The following is a 25,971-nucleotide window of genomic DNA, read 5'->3' as shown; positions in this document are numbered from 1 at the left end:
ACTTCCCCACCACCGCCCAGGAAGCGCCAGGCAATCACACGCCCTAACCGGGTAAATTGCATCGGATTTTAACTGTACTCTGGGGTGCTCATAACACAAAATGTTCTCTTGTGAATTCTGGGACTTAAAAGAATAAAAATAAAAAAGATGTATGCTCTTTTGATTTACCTTTCGAGCAAATCTAAACTTCCTTCCTAGGCCAACATACGTGTGCACGTGTATAAGAAGCAGAGAGGGAGGAATGGGTCCCTCCATGAGTTATGTTAATAAGTGACAATGGCTCGGACGTTTAGCAGGTTAGCTGCCTGTGTCTGGTCTCCCGACACAGCGTGACCCCGACACAGGTCTAACCTTGGCTGAGACTGCAGAGTGGGGTGTAGATGCCCCCTTCTTCCATCTCCGGCTACCCCACCCTCTCACCGGAGCCTTCCGGAGAAGTCCAGCCTGACCCACACCTTTCCAGGCACCGGCACACTCACATGCTCTGGGCCGGACTAGCCTGTGGCCGCATGCGTACCAAAATGAAAGTAATACCAGGAAGGCTGTGGCTACTGGTTTGTTCAGCATTCTAGTTTTTTTTTTCTGGAGTGTTTGTCTGGATTTTTCTAGGGGCCACAAACTTGGGATCCTGTCTTCAAAGGACCCCTCACATGTTAGCACTGAGATTTATAAGCTTCCTGGCTCTGGGCAAGGGACCGGCACCTCTCTCAGCCTTGCTGTCCTCGCTCCGCCTGGACAATGGGACTAAATGAGGTCATGAAATGGACTTAGCAAGGTGCCTGGCACCCTGGGACAGCTTCTCAAATGTTAGCTACTAACCTCCCAGGTTTTAAGAAATCACCGGATTCAATACCCGCAATGACCTTTTTACAAAGTAGGCATTACCGCCCCCCTTCGACAGATTAAAAACAGACAAACTGGAAGGCTTACGAGTCAAACGACTAGCCCAGGGTCACGAGGCTAGGGAGAGTTTCTAGGAGAGTCGAATCTGAACCCAGGTAGGATCTCTGCTCTAAAAGGTCCTTCCTCATCTGCAATTCTATGACTGACCCAAAAACCCTGAGCCAAGCCAGGAGTTTTCTAGACTCCTGGGAGCAGAGTGCTAACCAATGCCAGGGAGACAGGTTACGTCCCAGCCCAAATACCCACAAGACAGCCTGCCCGGGTCTGGAGGGTTAAAAATTTGATCAAATCGATATTCCTTTTTGATACACTTATTCACCTAACACCACCTCGTTGTGCAAAAGGCTCAGAGTAGTCACCAAGTACAAAGACAGTGAACTAGGATCAAGAGATGGAAAAAGGCAAGTGTTGTGAGCTCTATACCAGAGGCGGCCCAGGCAGGTGACAAAAGGAGGCAAGCCAGGTGGGCCTGGAGGGGCCATGCCCCCCCCAGGGGACAGTACTCGGCTTCCACAGGCTGGGGGGGGGGGTGCCCAGGGCTGCCCTAGCAGATCTTCCCAAAGATGGCAGGAATGCAGATTTCCTGATTTATAAATACCACAGAGTCAGACTTTTTTTTTTTAGAAACTGCACGTTTGACTCTCTGAGGTCAGAACGCAGGGGGCCATTTTCCGGGTAGGGGTGGGGGAGGGGACAACCAGGAGGGAATGGCAGGGGGATTACTGGGACCGTCTGGGCTGGGCACGTGGGTGTGTGTGTTTGTGGACACTTCATGGAGCCACAGGCTCTGGACCTGTGTGCCTTTCCTCTCGGATCAAAAGGTAAATGGAGACATAAACACCAGCGATGTCACAGACAGCTGCAGACTGGCTAAAGTGCGTCCCTAGCTTAGAGGTGCTCGGTGGGATGCCGGTGACAACTTTTGATGTAAGACAATCAAGGAAGGCAGACTGCCGATGTGGATTCACATGAAGTCAGAAACCCAGGATGGAGCTTCCCAGGAGCCAAAGCAAAATGGGGAATGGGACACACAGTCATGTGAGTGGTACATCAGGCCCAGGAAGGAAAAAGAACCGTGCACACCCCAGAACATCTCCTCTCGCTGGGTGAGAAGAGGATCTTATTTTATGTTTCCTGGCTTGTTGGGCTGGAAAAAGAAGTTTCTTCTCCTTCCCTGGGCCTTTTGGTTGGCACCATGGCACCAGTCCTGCCCAGCCCTCCTACCCCGTGCCTGGAATGTGGACAAACCTGCTGGTGAAACAAAAGCTGACTGGGTTTCTGCCGCGGCCCAGGGACCTGGTGGGACAGGGCCTGGCAGCACTGGGGGAGCTCACCGTGCATGTCCATCATCCCTGGGGAGGAGCTGTTCTCCGGAGTGGTCACCTCTGAGCCACATTTCTCATCTTTGCCCTTTTTCTTGTTCTTGTTTTTCTGGAGGAGAAAACAGCAGAAACCGAGTCACTAGATCACATGTGTGCATGCAGGCGTGAGGCCCTGGAGGGTGGCGTGCACGTTTCATCCCACAGACTCATTGCAGAGCCCCCGAGGCCCTGGAGGGCCTTTCTTGGCCCGCATTTGAACTTGTCCCATGAGGGACCTCGATGGCTTCGGAACCACAGCCATGCACAGGGAGGCTTCTGGCGCTGGGGAGGAACCCCAGTATTTGTGGGGGCTGGCACCAGCAGGCATGCAAACACCCTCACTGCGGGAGTCTCCTCCTCCTTTAGGTTAGGGACAGCATGTGGGGAAAAGGCATGGTCACCCACCCAGAGCAGCTACAGCGATGCCAGGTAAGCCAGGAAAAACAGAGCTCACACATCCCCGCTATGGTCAGGCCTGAGGGCTCCCTTTCTCCACACCACAAAGGAAGACAGGGGTGGAGGTGGGATGGGGGTGGGAGGGGCAAGGGATGCTGTTTTTTGCGCATGGTGCCATTTTTTATAACCGGAAGAGAGTAGTAGTGTTAGAAGCATCCTGTATCAATGGGTAAGAGGCTCATTAAATAAATTAGGGTGCATTCATTCAGTGCAATGTGATGCAACAATTACAGAGAATAAGGCAGCTCTTCATTAATAATGAGGAATGACCCACAAAAACGCCACCCTGAAACACCATTTCCGCATCTCCAAGACGTTTTTATAGCAAAGGCGCGGAATGGAATGCCACCGTTCGCAGTGCAAGAACAAACAAACACCGGGTTGCATGTTCACAGGTACGGCTCTCCCGGGGAAGGGTAAACACTGGCCACCTCCAAGGGCGGAGCTGAGTGGGGTGGGGGGCGTGGGCTGGGACAGGGAACAATTTATGAAAAGATATACATTCAAAAAAAAAGGTAACACTTGAAGGTTATGCAGACTTAGAAAGACAGAAAGACTGGTTTCCAGGACCTTGGGGTGGGGGCAGCGTGGTGAATGCTACATTTTCTTTTCGGGGCGATGAAACTGTTCTGAAATTACAGAGGTGATGGTTGCACAGTCGTGAATATAGAAACATGACTTGTGCACTTTAAAAGAGTGAGTTTTAGGGCAGGTGAATGGTCTCACAGTTTAACGTTCTTAAAGCAATGTTTGAATTTTGTAACACGTTTTACCTACTGTATTTAAAGGACAGTTTTCAAGTTCTGAAGAAGAAAAAAAAATGGTGCAACCATGTCATAATTGGGTGTTTAAAAAGAAAAGCTGTCCTCCACAATGCAGCGTCTAGGCCACAATCCACAGAGAGGTGGATGCAGCTGTCTGGGATGGGGCCCAGAAGCCTACATTTCTTCAAGATTCCCAGGGGATCAGATGCTCAGCCAGGTGGTGGGACCCTCCTCCCCAGAGGGAACAAGGGCAGGGAAATGGCATGCTCGTCACGGCTCAGAGATGATAGCGAATTAGCTTTATCTGAGCGCCGTCGGTGTGGCCACACTGGGTTATGTTCTCTCCGTGTGACGTATTGCTTCTGCTCTGCGGCTGACACCCCGGGACCTGGATATGATGGCTTCATTTCATGGCATGGAAGAGGGAACTAGGTCCCAGCGTGCTGGGGTCCCCGGCAACACCACAGACCCATCGGGGGTGGTCTGTCCAACTCCAAACCCAGAGCTTGCTGCCCAGCCTGGAACTGCCCTGTCCTTCCCGACAGCCCACATATTAGGTTTTCTCCTTGATCACGATCCATTTGGCACTTCCCTGATGTCTGTTTCATACTATTCTATAATTATCTTTCCCCAATGAGATTATAAATTCCTTGAGAGCAGGGACTACATCTTCTCAAATGCAACGGCGTGTGTACAACACTTAATGAAGTGCAAGGCACAGACAGAGGCCGGGGCCGGGCAGGGGCTGGAGCAGCCTGCAAGGAGCCTGGTCACACTCTGCTGCTCTTCCTCTGGGAACGTCCAGCACCAAATGCGGCGACGGTCTAGGTCTTGGGCCCCTGGGGAAGGCAGCTGTGGTGGCTCCAAGAGCCCAGGCCAAGCCAGAAGGGGTGACAAACACCTGTGTTCTCAGCTCAGTGCCCCTCTACCCAGGGGTAGGTGGTCAGAAGGTCAAGAATGGCACCTCAGCCCTGGCTGGTTGGCTCAGCGGTAGAGCGTCGGCCTGGCGTGTAGGAGTCCCGGGTTCGATTCCCGGCCAGGGCACACAGGAGAAGCGCCCATCTGCTTCTCCACCCCTCCCCCTCTCCTGCCTCTCTGTCTCTCTCTTCTCCTCCCGCAGCCAAGGCTCCATTGGAGCAAAGATGGCCCGGGCACTGAGGATGGCTCTATGGCCTCTGCCTCAGGTGCTAGAATGGCTCTGGATGCAGCAGAGTGACGCCCCAGGGGGGCAGAGCATCGCCCCCTGGTGGGCATGCCGGGTGGATCCCGGTCGGGCGCATGCGGGAGTCTGTCTGACTGCCTCCCCGTTTCCAGCTTCGGAAAAATGAAAAAAAAAAAAAAAAAGAATGAAAAGAATGGCACCTCAGGTCTGCCTGGAGACCCATGGCTGGTAACCAAAGACAGTGGAGGGAGGCTTTGTAACTCTGCCCTTACGGCCCCCTAGAAACCTCCAATCACCAGACTGTTGCACCCAGGAGCAAATGGAACCATGCAGCTTAGTGTCAGCCATCTTCCTGGAGGGCTGTGTACATGAATAAGAAAGGTACTCCAGGCCGAAGGCACAGCCCATGCCAAGGCCTGGAGGTAGGACTGTTCAGGATTTTGACTGGAAATGACAGTAGCTGACCTGGGATCTTTGGAAGTGAGCGAATGGCCTGGGAGCCAGCCACTAGGCTGAAAAATGGCCAAGGAGGGGCTGTCACCAATCCCTGGATCAGATCAAGCACAGCTGCTGGGGCGCCCTCTAGTGGTCAGAGTCACCATCCCCCCCCCCCCCCCCCCCCCAATCTGCCCAGGCTTCCTGCCTGCAGAAAACTCATTCTGGAGTAAAAACCAAAAGGTGTTCCAGGAGTGGAGGGAGTATGTGCTCTGGGATCCTACCTGCAGTGTGACTCTGGGGAAATGGCTTTGCCTCACCCAGCCTGTGTCCTCACTGTACAGAGAGGATAGATCAACTCCACAGGCTTGGGATGGGAAGGAAGACCCTGAGCAAGACCTAGCCTACGGTCGGGTGCTCAGGAATGGTGCTACGAGGATGGGGGGAGCGTCTGCTTGTCTGTGGGCACCACTGCAGCCTCCCCCACACCATGGTGCCCAGGGCCCTGGGGAAGGGATACCTCTGTAGTAAGGTACGTCCTCACTGATAAACCGCGGGGCTCTCAGCCCAGGAAATGACATGCAGGGGACATTCCAGGGGATAGGCCCCTCATACTCACATCGTCAACCTTTGGCTCCGTCACAGGAACCCACTTGTAGATTCGCAGGGAGGTGTCACCCACGGTCACCCACTTCTTCTCCCTGCAGAGGAGGGGGAGCAGCCGTTACCAGGGGCTTCGGTGGCAGCCCTGCTCACCCTTTGGGGCAGCTGTGATGCCGTGGCCATTCGAGGTTAAGAGGACAGGGCCTGGGTCACACAGATATGGTTCAAATCCCAGCTCTGCCACTCACGGGGCCCCTGGGCAAATAAATTGCTCCCTGCCTCTGAGCCTCAGTGTCCCTATCCACTAGAGACCGCATGTGGTTGGTTGTCAGTCTCTCCAGGGTGCCGTGAGGCTCGCCTAGGAGAATGCACGTTCGGGTCTTTCTGGTGCCTGGAAGGAAGTGCTTGGTAAGATGGGGGGTCGGGGGAGCCCTGGGGAGATGCCTCTGGATGGGGGGACCAGGTCCCAGGTTCTCCCAGTTTTCGCCCCAAGGAGCCAGCAAATGGGGGCCACCCAAGCCCCTCCGGGCAGCAGAGGCGGCTTCTGTCAGACCAGCCAGGTGTTTCCTCCTGCGGGTGGGAGTAGGGGTGGGGGTCTGCGGTCAGGGGGTGGGGAGCAGGAACACACAGCTGGGCTAACCACGTCGAGCCCCGCCACCAAGGACAGCTGAGGGTGTAGGAGGGCAGGGCCAAACCTGGATGCCCAGGGGCCTTGCCCCAAAGGCAGTCCTCAGGCACTAATGCCAAGGGGCTGTGACAGGGAAGCCCAGCCTGGACTGTGAGCCACAGCCGGTGGGAGAGATGCCCGGGTCCCTGGCTCCTCAGTCCTGAGACTGGCCCGCCCCCTGCCCAGCCGTGTCCTCAACTCCTTGGGGACAATGTCTAGTGCCCTCTGCCGCTAGAGGCAGGTTCATGGGTGAAGAGAAAATCAGAAGCCAGCCCTGGCCGGTTGGCTCAGTGTAGAGCGTCGGCCTGGCGTGCAGAAGTCCCAGGTTTGATTCCGGGCCAGGGCACACAGGAGAAGCGCCCATCTGCTTCTCCACCCTTCCCCCTCTTCTTCCTCTCTGTCTCTCTCTTCCCCTCCTGCAGCAAGGCTCCATTGGAGCAAAGATGGCCCGGGCGCTGGGGATAGCTCCTTGGCCTCTGCCCCAGGCGCTAGAGTGGCTCTGGTCGCAGCAGAGCGACGCCCCGGAGGGGCAGAGCATCGCCCCCTGGTGGGCAGAGCGTCGCCCCTGGTGGGCGTGCTGGGTGGATCCCGGTCGGGCGCATGCATGCGGGAGTCTGTCTGACTGTCTCTCCCCGTTTCCAGCTTCAGAAAAATACAAAAAAAAAAAAAAAAAAGAAAATCAGAAGCCACAGAAGGAAAAGGGATGACTGGCTTTTGTTAAGGATAATAATGGCCCCCCTTTCCTCCCCACCACTCTGCTCCAAGCCATCATCATTCTCTAGATTACTGTCACAGCCTCAGACTGTTTTTGACCCCCTGCAGTATATAAGCCAGGTGTATCACTTCCTGCCCCAAACATGGGAGCAATACCCAGAGACCACACGGGCTCAGGGAGGAGAACACACCCGAGGGAGAGCTGGGATTCAAACCCAGGCAGTTCCGGCTCCAGGGTCCACGCACCTTGCCACCGGGCTCCGCTATCTTGGGAGAAGTGGGAGGTTCATGAAAGATCTGCCTACTGCTCGATGGCGACCGACAGCAGGAGGTCAGGGCCAGACGCCCGTCGGGGCCAGGTGGCATAGCTGCCAGGAGCCCTCAGCAATTTCAGCAACAAGGTTCCCCAGCACCAAGAACTACACGTGGCATGGGCACCCGTTAGTGATCTGCTTGGCAGCCTCTCCAACTGCCCTGCCCAGATCTCAGCCTTGGTCTTCCCCTCCATGCATGTGGCGGGGCTCTCGTGCTGGTGGGACATGTGACAGCCACTGGGCGCTCCACCACAAGGGGTTCTGGGTCCCTGGGCATGCTTAAAGCCACCTAACCCATGCCACACAGACCTCTGATCCCGAAACAGTGCCTGATCAGGTCCCACATGTTCCCCCTGGAGCAAGCCAGGGCCTCGCTTTTTTTTTTTTTTTTTATTCATTTTAGAGAGGAGAGAGAGAGAGAGGGAGAGACAGAGAGAGAAAGAGAGGAGAGAGAGAGAAGGGGGGAGGAGCTGGAAGCATCAACTCCCATATGTGCCTTGACCAGGCAAGCCCAGGGTTTCGAACCGGCGACCTCAGCATTTCCAGGTAAATGCTTTATCCACTGCGCCACCACAGGTCAGGCAGGGGCCTCGCTTTTATTATTATACTAGTGACCATTTCCAGTGTGCACCTCGTGTGGCAGTAACTGTCACGTTCCCCATCGGACAGATAGAGAAACTGAGGCACCGGGAGGTGAAGTTGTTCTTCCCAGAGCCAGGGTTCAAACCTTTCTTGCCGCATGGCTGTTCAGAGCAGCCTCTCCACCCCCATCCTTGCCCCTTTTAGCCCAGAGAGAAGGAAGTCAAGGCAGGTCTCTAAGTCACCACCCAGCCACCTCCTCCTGCCTCCTGGAGGCAGGACAGACAAGTCACAATCCCAGTCTTCCCCCACCTCCATTCTGAACAGTCAGAAGGTGCCAGGAAGGGACAGGGGCGTTCCAAGAAGCAGTCTCAGTGACAAAGCAACAATCCACAATAGCCATTGTGTGCCGAGGCTCGGTGCCAAGCCTTTCATCCATATGCCCTCTCTCCCAGAGATCCCGACAGTCCTCGCAAAGGTGGACTACCATCACACCACTTTACAGGTGGGGAACAGGGGGCCCAAGTTCATGGCCACAAGGCCAGTCAATGGCAGAACTGGGACTGGAACCAGGCTCTGACCCCAGCGCCCACCTTCTCCTATTCTGTCTCCTGTGGAAACTAAGACTCCAATCCACAGGGCACATCAGTAACAGATGCTGGACAGACGTGCCAACTGCTGGAATCCCGCACCAGTGACCAGACGCCACTGCTCACAAGCCCTCGACTGGCTTCCTGGGCCTGTGCTCCCGTAAGTCAGCAAATCCACAGTATGAGGTAAATAATAATAATAATAATTGACTTGCAATACACAAAACACCTTTCAGGGCAGAAAGCACACCAGATCTAGGTGTGCCGGCTGCACACGAGCCAGGACAAATGCTCACAGTTGCCGATGCTTCCCAAAGAGGTTATGGGCTCCTCAGGTTGTGAGCTCAACACAGCCAGGCTGCCCCGTTGCCCCAGCTGGTGACCTTTGGCCTGAGTCCCTGGCTCACCGTGCTTCAGTTGCATTTCTAGACGTGGACACTGAGAGGCTTCAGGACAGAGGACAGAGAGGGAAGAGCTCTACCTCAGGCCTGCCACTTGGCCAGCGGTCACCAGAGCAGAGACAGAGCCCCGGAGGTCAGGTGTAAGTCACTGAGCCAACACCAGGGAGGACAGGAAGGGGCTTCACTGACAGGCGGCATGAGCTCCAGGGGTCTCAGCAAGCTGGTGGTTTGGCACCGTCTTGGGAAACAACACCACATGGGCTCATGTAGAGGAGCAGCTGGGTTCCCGCTGCTGTCCCCAAACCCATCAGCCACCAACACAGCCCCCACCCCCAAGGAGGGGAGTAGGCTGTAGTTATCATCAATCTTGGGTGGTAAACACGTGGCCAGCAGGCATGTTTTGCCTGGCCAGCATGGTACTTTTAAAAATTTGAATCAATTGCCAGTCTTTACAAAAAAAGAAAAAAAAAAAAGAAAAGACAGAAAAAAGTCAGACGACATAAAAATCCAGATTCCTGGCTACTCTCAAAAACATGACCTGATCATAAGGGGTCCACAGCCCCCCTCCCATACCCAAGGGGCAATGGTGCTCCCCCAATGGGGCTCTGAGGCTCCCTCAGACACCCCAGCTCTCCCCGCCGGCAGCCACTGGACCCAGTTGACCTCAGGCATTCAGGCACCACACTGCACCCCTACCTCTCTGAGAAGCTGTCCCTAAGCGCACCCCAAGCCCTCTTGCCTTGATGGCCTGCAGTAACTCGCCATGCTTAAATGTCTCTCTTCCCCCATCAGACTTGGGCCCAGATGGAAAGACCAGTGAGGTCCTGGTGACAAGAGAGCCTCCTCCCTGCAGGCTCCTATATCAACTCCAAGCACCCATCCCAGAGTCTCCAGGCCAAAGCCAATTCCTAACGTTCTCCGAGGGCGAGACCGTCCTGGGGCCTCCTGGCTTCCTGAGAGAGAGCTCCACTTTGTATTCATTTCCCGAGGTTAGTCCCTGAAGCCTCAGGAGGCCAGGCCAATGGCTGGCCTTACCTTCATGAGGCTGAGAGGCACCTGACCTACCCTGCGCCTGTCAGGAGAGTGCCCCCAGAGGTACCAAGGTAAGGCCCGAGGCACAAACCTCCCTCAGCCCCAGGGACGGGCGGGAGGTCTCAGGAACAGGCCTCTCTCTCGTCTCCACAAGTCATTGAGGGACCCTTCGGACCAGACCCGCAGGGTCTCCCTCATAAGCCTACCTCTCATCAATTCAAGCCTTTGCTTCCTGCCCAATGACTCAGCCTCCTCTGCTCTCCACCTGCATGGAGCTTCCTAACCCTGGCCCAGCTTCCCAAAAAGGGGCCACCATTTTGTCCTTCCTTCAGCCATCTTCTGGCTCCCTCACACTCCGCCAACCGGCCCTGCTGGGACATCAGACAGAAAGGAGAGGAGGAACAGCGGCTCCAGACAGTGGTCACGGCTGGCTGCAGGCTTTTTCCCGGGGCAGGGAAAGGGTGGAGCTGGCAGAGGGTGGAGGCTGCTGGGGTCCCTGGGGCTGGGGAGAAATATCCCCCTAGGCTTCCAGCTGAATGGTAGCCAGGCACGTCCATTATCCTCTGGGTAACATGCAGACTGCTGCATTAAATCTGAATTTCAGATAAACAATGAGTAATTTTTCAGGGTAAGTATGTCCCAAATAGTGTACAGGACATCCTTGTGATTTTAAAAGAGGTATTTAAAAAAAATTGTTGTGTTGCTTACCTGAAATTCAAATTTAACTCGGGGTCCTGTGATTTCATTTGCTAAACCTGGTAACCCTGCCTCTCAGCTAGCGGAGAATGGCATGGTTGGTGGCCACACAGTTAATAAACAACCCAGAGTTTGGAGGACGGACTGGAAATCCCATCCTAAAGGCATAGTGAAGGTGAGATTTCGTTTCTCTGGCGCTAAGGCAGTCTTTTTTGCTGAGAAGGGGCAGGAAAAAAAAGGGAAGGAAGGAAGAAAGGAAAGGAGGGAGGGAGGGAGGGAGGGAAGGAAGGAAGAAAGGAAGGAAGGAAGGAAGGAGGGAAGGAAGGAAGGGGAAAGAAAGAAAGAGAGAAAGAGAGAGAGAGAGAGAGAGAGAGAGAGAGAGAAAGAAAGAAAGAAAGAAAGAAAGAAAACATCAGCAAAAATTAAGTTTCTATGGAGTCCACCTTATAATAAAGACAACATTTAATGACCACTCCTGTGAGCAGAGATAAGCTCTGTTGGAGACAGGATCTTATTCTTGGGGGGGATGGGAGGGAGGGTATAGAAATCACAGGACCCCCTTATGGTCATGGTTAGAGAAGTTACATAGTCCGCCCAAGGTCAAGGCAAGGAAGTGGTCAACGGACTCTCAGGCCCTGAGATCCCAAAGCCTGAGGTCTTTAGAGAGCATGACAAGTTGTTTCCCAAAACACAAGGAGGGAGGAGGTCTGTTCCTCCCACCCCCACCAAACACTGGCCTGGCCTGCGGTGGGGCCCACAAGGGTGGAAAACCCCATAGCTCCATCTGCCCTCCCTGCAGGGCAGCTGGCAGGCAGGCCCTACAAGAGCAGCTAGCTGTCAGGGTGCAGGGGCCTCTGCCTGGCTGGGAACCTGGGGCAGAAGGCCCTACTACTCCTTGAACAGAGAATGTGTTGCAGCTTATCCCGACCCCTTTCTCACCTCCAGACCGGTGACAGAAGGGACTCAGGCGCAGACACCAGTTCTTTCTTTTGCACAGGCGCTAAGGGGACAACTCCAGCCTTCCCTCTGGGAATCCCAGAGGAGAGGGGGCTGTGCGCTTGTTTTCCTGTGTGTGTTTTGGCCTGCAGCTGTTTCTGCCATTTTTAAATGGCTTCAGTTGGGCTCGGGGTGTCCTGCGCACTTGGGGAGCTCCCACAGCACCCATAGGCTTGGATCTCAACTTTGGAAAGCCTCCCCTTCTCACGGTTCTGAAAATTCTTTGTCCCACTGGAGCCAAACCCAGCCCTCCGCGGGCATCCGGCCATCTGCAGGCAACCCTTTCCATAGGAGGCCCCGGAGCACGTGGACTTTATTGATTTTCCTCTTGCCTTTTTTGTTGGGTTTGACTCAGAAAGGACAGCTAACTTGCGACACGGCTAGACTGGATCCTCGCCCCCTGTGGTTTTTAGAGACCAAGGTGTTACTCAAGAAATGACACCCCTAAACATAAACATGGCCCGCCACGGGGAGCCTAACCAATTTTCAGGTTTTAAATAAAGGGTCGGGACGAGCTCGCTAGCGCTGACACTCAAGAACGTCGCGGCTGCTCCTCTCTCTCCCTGACCCTGGTGAAGCCGTGGGAAAAAAATAAAGTTGAAATCAGGGAGCCAGGAGTTTTCAACAAGTCGGCCTCAACCTGGCGATCTGCTGAGCCTCGGGCCTGGCCCTGGGGCCGATTCCTAGCCAACCCCGCCGAGACTGAGCAAATGTCCGGCCCTGTTAATTACAACAAGGCCACGCCGGACACTCTAGCGCGAGCTGGAGAAACACGCGCGGCCGACCCCGAGTCCCCCTGTGCCCCCACTCAGAGAACAAAACAACGGCTCCCTCCGCAAAACAAACACGAGCTGCTGGTTTGGGAAAGACAGACGCGGCCCAGGACCGGTTTCTGGCCAAAAACATTCTCTCGTCCAAGCCCCGCGCCCGGATGCCAGGCGGAGAGGGTGCAGGGGGTGCCTAGCGCCCCGGGCCCTGCGACGTCTCCTCCTCGCGCTCGCCCCCATCTTGCTTCCCCGCCAAGAGCCCTCGCTCCAGGCAGTCCAAAGCGCTAAATTTAAACGGCTCGCGCTCTGCAAACTCCGCAGACTCGAGGGCGCCGGGCCTGGGAGGCGGGGAGCGGGCGGGCGGGTGAGCCAGCCCGGGAAGGAGCGAGGGAGGGAGGCCCGGCGCGGGCAAGGGCGCGGGGGCCGGCGCTGCGCCGCCCGGGGCGCGCGGGGAGGAGGAGACGGAGACCGCGGCGGCCCGCTCCGCGCCGCACAATGGAGCTCGCGCTCTCCCCTCCGCCGCCGGCATCGCGGCCCGGGCGCGCGGGAAGCCGCTTTCATGTGACTTGCACAAAACGAAATGGCTTCTGGGGCCGGCCCCGAGCCCCCCTCCCAGGAGCCCAGCGCCGCGGCGGGGACTGCCCGCCGCTCGGCCGCCCTACTCCGGGCGCCCCCGCCTCCAGGCTGCCGCCGCCGCCGCCGCGCCAGGTGGGCGACAGGCGCGAGCGCACCTGGGCAGCGGCCGCGGCCCCGGCCCCCGCCTCGCGCAGGTGACCCGGCTCGCGCGCCGCCCGCCCTGTCCAACTCCCGGGCCCGCGGGCGGCCGGGGGCTGCGCCCGCCGGCTTTCGGTACGTGGTCTGGGGTCGGCCGGCCGCGGCGCCGAGCCGCGCCTCCGCTTACCATTTGCGCACTTTCTCGATAGCCGCCATGACCCTCTTGATATCATCTTTGGCCCGGCTCCTGGTCTCGGCTCGAACCGACCTGCCCGACATGGTTCTGGCGGGGAGAGAGAGGCTGCGAGCGCGCCGCCGGGTCCTGCTCGCGCTCCGCGGCGGCCACACTCGCGCCCGCCGCTCACTCACTCGCACACAGACTCACACACACTCTCTCACACACTCTCACACACATACACACACACAAAGCCGGGGCCGCCGCGCGCCCGGGCCCAGTGCGCAAGCGCCGGACGGCAGCTGCACCGAGCAGGGGGAGCAGCGCCGCCGCGGCCGCCAGCAGTGCGGCCTCCCAGCGCCGCTGCCGCCGGGCCGCCGGCCTCCCACCCACCCCCGGGGGACCGCGAGGGGCGCCCAGCGACCCCGCACGCGGCGAGGGCTGCGGGCGGGCGCGCCGACACTCACCCAGAGGCCGCAGGTGCCGCGGGGTCCTCCGGAGAGGGCTGGGCGGCCGCGTAGGGGGCGCGTTCCTTGGGAGCCAGCCCGGCCGCGCGTCCGCCGCCCCGGGTTTGCGGCAGCGGGTGCAGTAACGCAAGTTTCCTGCGGGGCTCCTTGACTTAGCGGAGTTGAAGGCGGCGATCCGGAACGCGAGGTGCTCTTGGAGAGTTGAGAAACACTCTACTCCGTGTAAACGCGCTATCTAGGATGCCGCTCCCCTTTCATGCGTCCTTTTGGAAAATGGGGGTCGGAGGAAACGTGCCTGGGGCGGGGCAGACCCTGAGAGACACTCGCCCTTGCTTATTAAATGGCTTTCAGCAGGGAAAATTCAATGACGATCAGAATTTTGGAGGACTCTTGAGGTTGTTCCTTCCTCATCCCTTCCAGGCCAGCTCTGTGGAGGAATCTACAGTTGTCAGGACAACCCAGGTGCCACATCTTTGGGTTCAAGTGCAGCTAAACCGACTTGACCAGAGTTAATTCAGCCCAGATGGATGCTGGGCAAAATGGGAGCGACCCTGTCAGCAAGCTCAGGGCCTTGGACGTAAACTATTCCAAGACCAACCATTTTACACCTGGGGAAAGTAAGTCACGAGGAATTTCAAGGTCACAGCCATAAATTAGACCTTGGACTACCACTCATTCTGGAACCAAGCAGTTTGCCCTGAGGTTTTGGTACCCTGTAATGGAGTGGGAGGCTGCACTGCAGGCCTTTTCCTAGGCGTGTCTTCCTACCATTCTGAACCACAAGTTCCTAATGTGAGAAATGGAGAGAACACCTACCTCAGAGAATCATTCTGAGGAAATAACGCCACAGCAAGTCTTAATGCAGAGGTCTCATATTGTCAGCCCTCTGTCCGTGTCAGGCCAACAGATATGTGCTTAGGGTCACAAAGAACTGTTTATATATAATATAAACATATATCTAATAGGAAGATAGCATATCAGAAATCCAATTATCCATTGATTAATACATTATCTATCAGTCATTAAGACAAGAATGAAGGCCTGACCTGTGGTGGCACAGTGGATAAAGCTTCAACCTGGAACGCTGAGGTCACTGGTTTAAAACCCTGGGCTTGCCCAGTCAAGGCATGTAGGAGAAGCAACTACTATGAGGTGATGCTTCCCACTCCTCCCCCCACCCTTTTTTTCCCTCTCTCTCTAATAATAATAATAATAATAACAACAGTAGTAGTAGTAATAAAATAAAATAAGACAGGAATGAAGTACTGACATATGCCACAACATGAATGAACCTTGGAAACATACTAAGTAGAAGTAGCCAGTCACAAAAGATATCATAGGATTCCACTTAGATGAGCTATGTCTGTTAGACAAAGCCACAGAGACAAAAAACAAACTGGTGCTTCCCTGGGGGCCAGGGGAATGGGGAGTGACTTCCAATAGACATGGAGTTTCCTTTTGGGGTGATGAGAAGATTCTGGATGAAAAGGTTCTAGTGACGGTTGCACAACCTTGTAAATGTACTTAATGCCATGGAACTGGACAGTTTAAAATGCTCAATTTTATATTATGTGTATTTTACTACAATAAAATAAATCCAAATACCAGCTTTTCTAGAAATAGCAGGTCTACAACCTGGGCCCCTAGTGCCACATGGCAACGATCAGCCCTGTGCCCCTCAGACAAAGCTCTCAGTGTCACCAGTCACTTCACTTATTTGTGTTACCAGATGGCCCCTGAAGGAATCTGGTTTTGATCTCTGAGTAAACTGTAAAGCTTTCTACAAACGTTCTTTATAAATCTAGTATGTCACTTTTTATAGTTTCCTGACCCCTGCAGATCCTTTAAAATTTCTTTCTTTCATCAAAGCAGTTGTTTTATAGTCATCTGATCATTCTAGTATTTGAAGTTCCTGAGGGTGTTTTTTGCTAGTTCTTGCTCATGGTGTCCTATTTCCTTGTGATCTGTCTGGTTCTCTTTGACCACGCTGAACACTGTACTTTAAAATGTATTAATAGGGATAATTTGAGGCCCAGGGTGAAGTTACCTTCCTACATCCACATTCAAGGCTCCTGGGTCCTTGGACCACCCAAGTGATGCCACTATAGGGTGTACAATTGAGTAAGACTGGTTTGCTTATTGTACCCTGAGTGTGGGGTCCATGATGTAGGGCAGCTGGCTGACAAACCTGCACTTCCCAACTCTGTTCAGTGACCTCCTGTTGGTAGTTTGAAATCAGCCATGTTGGGAGCATCTACACTATGGAAATTGGCAAGTGCTACATACATCTCAGGACCCTTTCCCCAACCGCACCCAGAACTGGTCGGTCAACACTTACCAGCATACTACTGGAAGAGCCTAATGGGGTTCCAAATTATTGTGGGCAAGTCTCCCCTGAAATGTGAGCCTTATGATGAGTTTCAGACTGGGAGACCTTGAAAAAAAAGTTTTTTGATAAACCAAACATTGCAATCTGCCTCTCAGGACTTTTTCTTTTTTTTTTTTTTTTTTTTTTTTTTAATTAATTAATTTATTTTTTACAGAGACAGAGAGTGAGTCAGAGAGAGGGATAGACAGACAGTAACAGAGAGAGATGAGAAGCATCAATTATTAGTTTTTCATTGCACGTTGCAACACCTTAGTTGTTCATTGATTGCTTTCTCACATGTGCCCTGACCGCGGGCCTTCAGCAGGCCGAGCAACCCCTTGCTGGAGCCAGCGACCTTGGGTCCAAGCTGGTGAGCCTCGCTCAAACCAGATGAGCCTGCACTCAAGCTGGCGACCTCGGGGTCTCGAACCTGGGTCCTTCCACATCCCAGTCCGATGCTCTATCCACTGCGCCACCACCAGGTCAGGCTCAGGACTTTTTCTTGCCTGTAACCACAACCATAAAAACCGTCACCAGCTCAGACGCTACTGGATTGGCACCTCACTTATCCATTGATGCAGACATTGGCTTGCCCAAAAGTTGGGCCACCTAAAGTCATATGAAAATAAAGGGAGAGTAGATATGCAGTGCTTTGGAAGACTAATGTGTTCAAAGGTGAGACAGTGTAATCCAGACGTTCCTCTAACAATGAATCATTAAATGCAGACTATCTGGTCATGACCCAGTGACCCGGAGCAAAGTTGGAATCCGTCCACAAACAGGCTGGGCGAATTTTCAGGCCAGGAATCTATTGTAAAAGGCTTCCCAGGTGTCAGCTGCCTCTCTGCCGTGTATGCAGTCATTTCAGCTGCCCAGCATCTGAATACCCCTCCGAATTCTGGGAGAGCCTTTGGGTAAGAAGTCACCTCCCACTACAGAAGCTAGAAAGGGCCTGTCTCTCTCTTCACCCAGGGAATTAGGTCCTGGGCATTAGCCATTTGGTGGATGGTCTAGCCAGTTTTGTTTTTTTTAAAAAATAATAGCTTTGTTGAAATAATAACTAACCTACCATAAAATACATCCTTTTAAAGTGGTTTTTACTATGTTCACCGAGTTGTGAAACCATCACCACGATCACTTTTAGAACATTTTTGTCATCCAAAAAAGGAACCCTCTACTCATTCATAGTCACTCTTCTCCCCCTCTCCCCAGCCCCAGCAACCACGAATCTACTTCCTGGCTCTATGGATTTGCCCATGGACATTTCACATCAAAGAAATCATATGTGTCCTTTTGTGTCTGGCTTCTTTTACTTGATATATCTGCAAGGTTCATCCATGTTATGGCATGTTAATACCTCATTCTTTTTTTTTTGTATTTTTCCGAAGCTGGAAACGGGGAGAGACAGTCAGACAGACTCCCGCATGAACCCAACCGGGATCCACCCGGCACGCCCACCAGGGGCAACGCTCTGCCCACCAGGGGGCGATGCTCTGCCCCTCCGGGGCGTCACTCTGCCGCGACCAGAGCCACTCTAGCGCCTGGGGCAGAGGCCAAGGAGCCATCCCCAGCGCCTGGGCCATCTTTGCTCCAATGGAGCCTTGGCTGCGGGAGGGGAAGAGAGAGACAGAGAGGAAGGAGGGGGGGGGGTGGAGAAGCAAATGGGCGCTTCTCCTATGTGCCCTGGCCAGGAATCGAACCCGGGTCCCCCGCACGCCAGGCCGACGCTCTACCGCTGAGCCAACCGGCCAGGGCCCCTCATTCTTTTTTATGATTGAATGCTATTTCACTGTATGGATTTATGACATTTTGTTTATCCAGTCTTCCATTTATGGGCATTGGCTTCTTTTCACTTTTGGGCTACTATAAATAATGTTGCTATGACTATTCATATACAGGTTTTTATGCGGATGTGTATTTTCATTTCTCTTGCCTGGATACCTAGGAGTGGGATTGCTGGGTCATGTCGTAATTCTAAGTTTAGGAAGTGCCAGACTGTTTTCCAAAGTGGCTGCACCATTTTACATTCCCACCAGCAGTAAATGGGGCTTCCAACTTCTCCACATCCTCACCAACACACGTTATTATTTGTCTTTTTTATTTCAGTCGTCCTAGTGGCGGTGAAGAAGTATCTCATGTGGCTTTGATTTTGACTTTGATTTTTTGAGAGAGAGTAGGGCCAGGGGAGAAATGACTCTCAGCAGAGTGGCCGTTGAAAAGCCTAAGAGAATCAGAAGCACTGAGCTGCCAGAGTGGGCAGTGCCATTGGCATCCTGGTTGCCTTTGGTCCCTGTTCATTTTCAGAGCTTGCTTCTCCAGTCTCCACATTAATTCTGTGAGCTACCTGATAGTCTTCAAATAAAGTCCCTAGCCACTTAATTAAGCTAACCAGAGACAATTTCTAATGCCACAAACCAAAGGTCATGACTGATACTATATTCAAGCTGCCCCTTAGTTATTATCTTTCCTGAATGCCTCCCCTCTTGTAATCCTTCACTTCTCCCCAAACTATTTTTTTTCTTTCTTTCTTTCTTTTTTTTTTTTTTTTTTTTTTTTGTATTTTTCTGAAGCTGGAAACGGGGAGAGACAGTCAGACAGACTCCCGCATGCACCTGACCAGGATCCACCCAGCAAGCCCACCAGTGGCGATGCTCTGCCCACCAGGGGCGATGCTCTGCCCATCCTGGGCGTCGCCATGTTGCGACCAGAGCCACTCTAGCGCCTGGGGCAGAGGCCAAGGAGCCATCCCCAGCGCCCGGGCCATCTTTGCTCCAATGGAGCCTTGGCTGCGGGAGGGGAAGAGAGAGACAGAGAGGAAGGAGGGGGGGGGTGGAGAAGCAAATGGGCGCTTCTCCTATGTGCCCTGGCCGGGAATCGAACCCGGGTCCCCCACACGCCAGGCCAATGTTCTACCACTGAGCCAACCGGCCAGGGCTCCCCAAACTATTTTAATAGTCTCCTCACTCTTGTTCCTTTTCCCAGACACACCCTCCTGCCTATCACCCAGTCTTATGCGTCTAACATGCAAATTTAATCCACTTCTTTTTTTTCCCACTTTATTTATTTATTTATTTATTTATTTATTTATTTATTTATTTATATTTTTTGTATTTTCTGAAGCTGGAAACCGGGAGGCAGTCAGACAGACTCCCGCATGCGCCCGACCGGGATCCACCCGGCACTCCCACCAGGGGCGATGCTCTGCCCATCCGGGGCATCGCTCAGTTGCGACCAGAGCCACTCTAGCGCCTGAGGCAGAGGCCACAGAGCCATCCCCAGTGCCCTGGCTATCTTTGCTCCAATGGATCCTTGGCTGCGGGAGGGGAAGAGACAGAGAGGAAGGAGAGGGGAAGGGGTGGAGAAGCAGATGGGCGCTTCTCCTGTGTGCCCTGGCCGGGAATCGAACCCGGGACTTCCGCACGCCAGGCTGACGCTCTACCACTGAGCCAACCGGCCAGGGCCTTTTTTTCACTTTAATCATCAAGTTTAACCTCCTTGATTCAGCACACAAGGCTATTCATTGTGTGACCATTGCCTTCTCTGGCCATCGCCCCTAGGAACCGCTCAGATTGGCTTCAAGTGCCTCGCTTTGGTCATTTCTCCTTTGCCTTTTCTGATCTCTTCCTCCTTCCCGCCCCTGTATTATATCACAAGATACTGTAATTGTTGATGTTTCCCTCACTACAATGTCACCTTCTTAAGGACAAGAATAGTGCTTTGTGCTATATTGTACCTTGGCTTACCACACTGTGTTGACACTGAGGTCACTCTTAGTTAAAGGAGCTGTAGACCACACGTTACTGCCTTCTAGAAGAGTAGGAAAGACAGAGGTACCAACAAAGACACTGAGGACAGAGTAAGTGGCAAGCATTTGCTGAAGCTCTACGACACACAAGGCCGCCTTCTGCCAATTACCGGGGACTCAGGCAAATGCACAAACGCGATCACATGTGAAGGGACAAGATCTCTGAGAAAGTTGTGGTACTGTGAAGCCAGTAGGCACGGCCACCATCATAGCAGCCTGGCCCATGCAGGTTCGCATTAGATTTGGACAGTCGGTAAAGAAACAATGGAGCCAAAAACTGATGGGCCATCATCTTTAATCCTAGCTTGCACCCGGTGGGCAAGTAAAAACACACACTGGGTTCCAAAACCCACTCATTCAGTGCTCACAAAGCTACTGACTTTATCTGAGTTTCCTAGAATCAAAGGTTTCTAGCTCACCAGCCTTATTCACCTCTGTTCCCCATCTCCTTCCTTCTCCCTGCACAACTGCACAAACTGGCTTTTCCTTCAGCACTCTGCCATCTTGGCTGCTTCTCCTGGCCTCTTCCACCTGGCCTTTCTCTGCTCTGCTCTCTAATGCTAATCTCAGGAACTGAGAGAGCAAGCTCCCTGTCTGCCCCCACTTTATAGTGCAGAAATCAAAACCTTTAATCCAATATACAAAATAGAGAAGTTTCTAATACAAAGTCACTTATCTGAGGTATGATGGAATTGTACCACCCCACATCAAAAAAGGTGGGAAAGGCTTAGTCCTAAAACCAAGCCCCAGGCTACAAGGATCCTGCCTGCCCACAGCCTGCCCCCAACACACATTAATATCACCTGGGCGACGGGCCTCCCCATGGGCAAAGCTATCTTCAACAAAGTGAGCATAATATATTTTATCTGCCCAACAGGTACCATGTTTAAAAAACATTGGGATCCCTAAAAAGAAGAAGAAGACATACCAACTCAGGACGTAAGGTTGACAGGGCTGAAACCCGCTGTGAGTGTTTCTGCCTTGGGGTGTGGTCGTGTGAACGTACACAGCCACTTAAGGACTGGCTCCACTGGTGACTTATCTGTGGCTTCCAGCTTTGATGCACACTGTCCCCTCTGTCTGGAATGTTCTCCCCCTCTCTTTCCATGAGCGGCTCTCAATTGTTCTGTGCTTTGGACCCGTGATCCACCATCCCACCCACTGCCCCCTTCACGAGGGCAGAAGCTGGCTGGCGGAAACTCCGTAACACACACTTCTATATTGTTTGATGTGCTGGCTAGGAGCAGGCGTTAGTTATAACTAAACATGTCCCCTTACCAAAGAAAATACCCCCACTTGCTTTAAAGAGTAGGAGATACAAAAAAATAAATAAATAAATAACACGCTTACATTGCTGTGCTTTGTGACTTTCAATTAACACAAGAGAACAGGAGGGGTGCGGGCAGGACACAGTGGTCCAGCCCCTTTCAGCTGAGTGACCTTGGTGGCGAACTTCCCTGAGGCACCATCAGTGACTCCAAGCTATCCAGAGAGGAAGTGGAGCCAGCAGCCGGCAGCAGTCTCTCTGCACCTGATGATGCCTCTCGCCTGCGCATTGAGAAATACCCACTGTTACCTAGAAAGACAGGCCTTTCAGCAGCCCAGGAAAACACGAGCTTAAGGTATGGGAACCCCGCTATTAACTGTCCCCTGAGGTCAGTCCCTATACTCAATATTGCACTGCCGTTGAAGAATGTTGCATCAACCTGGGTTTCTTTTTTCTTTTCTTTTTTTTAAATACTCCTTTAAGCTAAGCTAGCAGAGGGTAGCTATATGACATATGAGTAGGGTAGCAACTTACTATAGATCCCCAGTGCCCTGTGTCTATTTGTTATAGTCAGGTTAGAAGCACCTGCCTGCCGGAAACGCTGGCCAAATCCCAGAAGGACACGATGGGGCTGAAAATGCCCGTAGCCATAGCTTAAGGACCCAGAGCTTTAGGAAAAGACCTGTCTGCATAGCCTTGAGGTGTTTGCAGAAGTGAGGTGGTCAACAAGTGAGGTGATGATCCAGGGGCACCCTGCCCAGACTGACTCTAGGAGCATCTGTTTGGGAACTGAGAGGCATAGGGCAGGTCATGGACACAATCAGGAGCGACTGAGTCACATGGGCGGTACAGATATATATTTTTTAAATAGGCCCTGGCCGGTTGGCTCAGTGGTAGAGCGTTGGCCTGGCGTGTGGAAGTCCCGGGTTCGATTCCCAGCCAGGGCACACAGGAGAAGTGCCCATCTACTTCTCCACCCTTCCCCTTCTCCTTTCTCTCTGTCTCTCTCTTCTCCTCTTGCAGCCAAGGCTCCATTGAAGTAAAGCTGGCCCCGGGCACTGAGGACAGCTCCATGGTCTCTGCCTCAGGCAATAGATTGGCTCTGGTTGCAACGGAGCAATGCCCCAAATGGGCAGAGCATCACCCCCTGGTGGGCATGCTGGGTGGCTCCCGGTTGGGTGCATGCGGGAGTCTGTCTGACTGCCTCCCTGCTTCTCACTTCAGAAAAATACAAAAAAAAATTTTTTTTGAAATAAGTTTTAAATTTACAGGAGAGTTGCAAGGGCAGAATCGAGAGTTCCTATAGACCAGTGGTCCCCAACCCCTGGGCCGCAGACCAGTACTAGTCCGTGGGCCATTTGGTACCGGTCTGCAGAGAAAGAATAAATAACATACATTATTTCCGTTTTATTTATATTTAAGTCTGAATGATGTTTTATTTTTTAAAAATGACCAGATTCCCTCAGTTACATCCATCTAAGACTCACTCTTGACGCTTGTCTCGGTCACATGATACATTTATCTGTCCCACCCTAAAAGTCGGTCCATGAAAATATTTTCTGACATTAAACCGGTCCATGGTCCAGAAAAGGCTGGGGATCACTGCTATAGACCCATCACCCAGCTTCTCTCGTGTATACATCTTATGTAACCATGACACAGTGATTGAAGCTGAGAAATTAACTGAACTACACACTCTGTGTGGACTTGACTGGTTTCTCCAGAAATCCAGGTTCCCACTTGGCTTTCCATCACTGTGTCTCTTCAGTCTCCTCCCGTCTGTGATGGTTTCCCAGTCTGTTCTCGGTGGTCATGACCTTGACATTTTTTTTAAAGAGTACCAGTCAGGTATTTTGTACAGATCCATTGCATTTGTAAAAAAAAATATGCTAGGCCCTGGCCGGTTGGCTCAGCGGTAGAGCGTTGGCCTAGCGTGCGGGGGACCCAGGTTCAATTCCTGGCCAGGGCACACAGGAGAAGCGCCCATTTGCTTCTCCGCCCCCCTCCCCTCCTTCCTCTCTGTCTCTCTCTTCCCCTCCCGCAGCCAAGGCTCCATTGGAGCAGAGATGGCCCGGGCGCTGGGGATGGCTCCTTGGCCTCTGCCCCAGGCGCTAGAGTGGCTCTGGTCGCGGCAGAGCGACGCCCCGGAGGGGCAGAGCATCGCCGCCTGGTGGGCAGAGCGTTGCCCCTGGTGGGCGTGCCGAGTGGATCCCGGTCGGGCGCATGCGGGAGTCTGTCTGACTGTCTCTCCCCGTTTCCAGCTTCAGAAAAAGAAATAAATAAAATAAAAAAAATATGCTTGAAGGAGTAATCCTGGCCTGGGAGGTAGTTACAACAAACTCTAGTCAGGGCTGCTGTTTCTGTGTGGTCCGCGAGCTAAGAATGGTTTTCACATTCTTTAAATTAAAATTTTTTTTAAATATATATTTTTTAATCTTTTTTTTTTTTTTTTTTTTTTTACAGAGACAGAGTGAGAGTCAGAGAGAGGGATAGATAGGGACAGACAGACAGGAACGCAGAGAGATGAGAAGCATCAATCATCAGTTTTTCGTTGTGGCACTTTAGTTGTTCATTGATTGCTTTCTCATATGTGCGTTGACCATGGGGCTACAGCAGACCGACTAACCTCTTGCTCAAGGCAGCAACCTTGGGTCCAAGCTGGTGAGCTTTGCTCAAACCAGATGAGCCTGCGCTCAAGCTGGCGACCTCGGGGTCTTGAACCTGGGTCCTCTGCATCCCAGTCCGACACTCTATCCACTGCGCCACCGCCTGGTCAGGCTAAATTAAATTTTTTTAATTCATTGATTTTAGAGAGACAGGGAGAGGAAGGGGGAGAGAGAGAGAGATAAAAAAAAAAGAAGCATTCATTTGTTGTTTCACTTAGTTGCTTGTCCGTTGGCCACTTCCCGTATGTGCCCTGACCAGGGATCGAACCCGCAACCTTGGTGTTTTGGGATGACACTTTAACTTGACCAAGCTAACCAGCCAGGGCCAGTTTTTGCATTTTTTAAAATGGTTGAAAAAAATTAAAAGAGGATATTCTAGTGATATGGGGGTGTTACCATGGAATCCACATTTCAGTGTCCACAACTCAGTCTGAACAGAACGAGAAGACCGTCATTCTTTTCTGGACTGTCTGTGGTTGCTTTGCCCCTGGTCCCGCTCAGGAGCTGAGACACAGCCCGTCTGAATGACGGAACCTCTGTATTGACTCTCTGGCACTTTGCAAGGAAAGTCTGCCAGCCCTGACAGAGAGGGCCTGTGAGGATGGCATTCACTTGTATTCGAGAGCTAAGTCAGCAATTTAAAGGGCACTGAAGCCTGACAGGCGGTGGCGCAGTGGATAAAGCATTGACCTGGAATGCTGAGATTGCTGGTTCAAAACCCCAGGCTTGCCTGGTCAAGGTACATACGAGAAGCAACTACTACGAGTTGATGCTTCCTGTTCCCCCAACCCCCACCTTCTCTATCTCTCTTTCTCTCAAAAAGAGGGGGGCATTGAAGCTTCAAGTTCATTCATTCAATCATCCCACAAATATTTATTGAGGGCCCATTGTCAAAACCAGCAGAGCCTGACCTATGGTGGCACAGTGGAGAAAGCATTGACCTAGAACGCTGAGGTCACTAGCCAGTTCCAAACCCTGGGCTTGCTCGGTCAAGGCATATATGGGAGTTGATGCTTCCTGCTCCTTCCCCCTTCTTTCTCTCTCCTCTCTAAAAAAAATACATAAATGAAATCTTAAAAAAAAACAACAACAACCCAGTAGAAAGTGCTAACTAGTCCTGAATCTCCAGAATCAGAAGAGGTTAATTCTCATCAGCCATCTTCCCAAGTCTCGGGCACCGTGTCTGCCTGTAATAATACTAGCTGCTTTCCTATTCTGAGCGCGACCTTCTTCCAGTAGCTAACTCTTCACTCGCACCGTCTCTTGTCATCCTCACAACCACCCCAGAGCTTGTTCCAGGAGGACCTGAGGTTTAAGAGATGAGCCACATCCAAAGGCACCAGGACCCCTATAGTAGCAGAAGGAGAAAAACAACCCAGCCCACCGGTGGGCTTCCAGTGCTGAGGCATACCTGGGAGGGGCCTGGGCGTGTGGAGTGGAGAGTGGGGCTTGGGGGGAGGCTTCTGGTGGCTTCCGGAAAGCCATTGCTATTATTCTGCATGCCCCTGAACTCTGAAAGCCACAGACCCAGATGGGTGGGTCAGTAGCCAGAGGCCCCATCTGGTCAAAGGGACACCACTGTGTGCTTTGTGGTGTTCTGGGTCTTGTCTCTAAGGCAGGATGTACAAGCTAAATGAGCCTGTCTTCAGTCTCTCCTTCCTCCCTCCCTGGCGCTGCTGCTGTGCCACCCACACTGTTGGAGAGTCTGAGTTCTCTGCGCACTTGGCAGGAAGGTGGCCCTGGGAGGGACGTCTTTCCTCCCCACTACATGGGTGGCCAGCAGACTGGGCCTGCCCGGGATGGGAGGTGGGAGGCCCTTCTGGGGCTGGAAGGCGCACCCTGCTGCTCTCTGACTTGGTCAGACAAGCTGCAGAGAGGGGTCCCCAAATGGAAAAAGGGGCCCGGCGGGCCAGGCTGGGCCGAGAGTGGAGTGGGAAGTCATTGACGCGGATCTCACTGTCCCTTGCCATTTTGGCCTTCCGGGATGAACATCATAACCGGGACCCCACGCTGACTTTGAGGCGCAGGGAGCTGGCTCAGCGCGGAGGGAGCACCTCAGCCTTGGTCTG

The 25,971-nt window shown here is 53.0% G+C and overlaps 2 protein-coding genes across 2 annotated transcripts in view; both read right to left on the bottom strand.

Moving 5' to 3' along the window:
* The window catches only part of BCL7A (BAF chromatin remodeling complex subunit BCL7A), a 29,993-nt gene extending 15,992 nt beyond the window's left edge, over window positions 1-14,001 (bottom strand). The window contains exons 1-4 of the mRNA XM_066371064.1: window positions 13,797-14,001; window positions 13,342-13,437; window positions 5,701-5,782; window positions 2,238-2,334 (exon numbers count right to left, since the gene is read on the bottom strand). Of these exons, the coding sequence (XP_066227161.1) occupies window positions 2,238-2,334; window positions 5,701-5,782; window positions 13,342-13,433 (271 nt within the window). The 5' untranslated portion in view covers window positions 13,434-13,437; window positions 13,797-14,001. The remainder of the gene's footprint in view (window positions 1-2,237; window positions 2,335-5,700; window positions 5,783-13,341; window positions 13,438-13,796) is intronic.
* Window positions 14,002-16,299: 2,298 nt separating this feature from the next.
* CFAP251 (cilia and flagella associated protein 251) overlaps window positions 16,300-25,971 on the bottom strand; it is a 76,928-nt gene continuing 67,256 nt past the window's right edge. Inside the window, exon 23 of the mRNA XM_066371066.1 lies at window positions 16,300-16,670. Coding sequence (XP_066227163.1) covers window positions 16,458-16,670 — 213 coding nt within the window. The 3' untranslated portion in view covers window positions 16,300-16,457. The remainder of the gene's footprint in view (window positions 16,671-25,971) is intronic.

The sequence above is a fragment of the Saccopteryx leptura genome, chromosome 2, assembly GCF_036850995.1.
Source record: "Saccopteryx leptura isolate mSacLep1 chromosome 2, mSacLep1_pri_phased_curated, whole genome shotgun sequence".
Lineage (NCBI taxonomy): Eukaryota > Metazoa > Chordata > Mammalia > Chiroptera > Emballonuridae > Saccopteryx > Saccopteryx leptura.
Note: the sequence above shows the minus strand (reverse complement) of the source record. Positions and strands in the feature narration are given on the sequence as shown.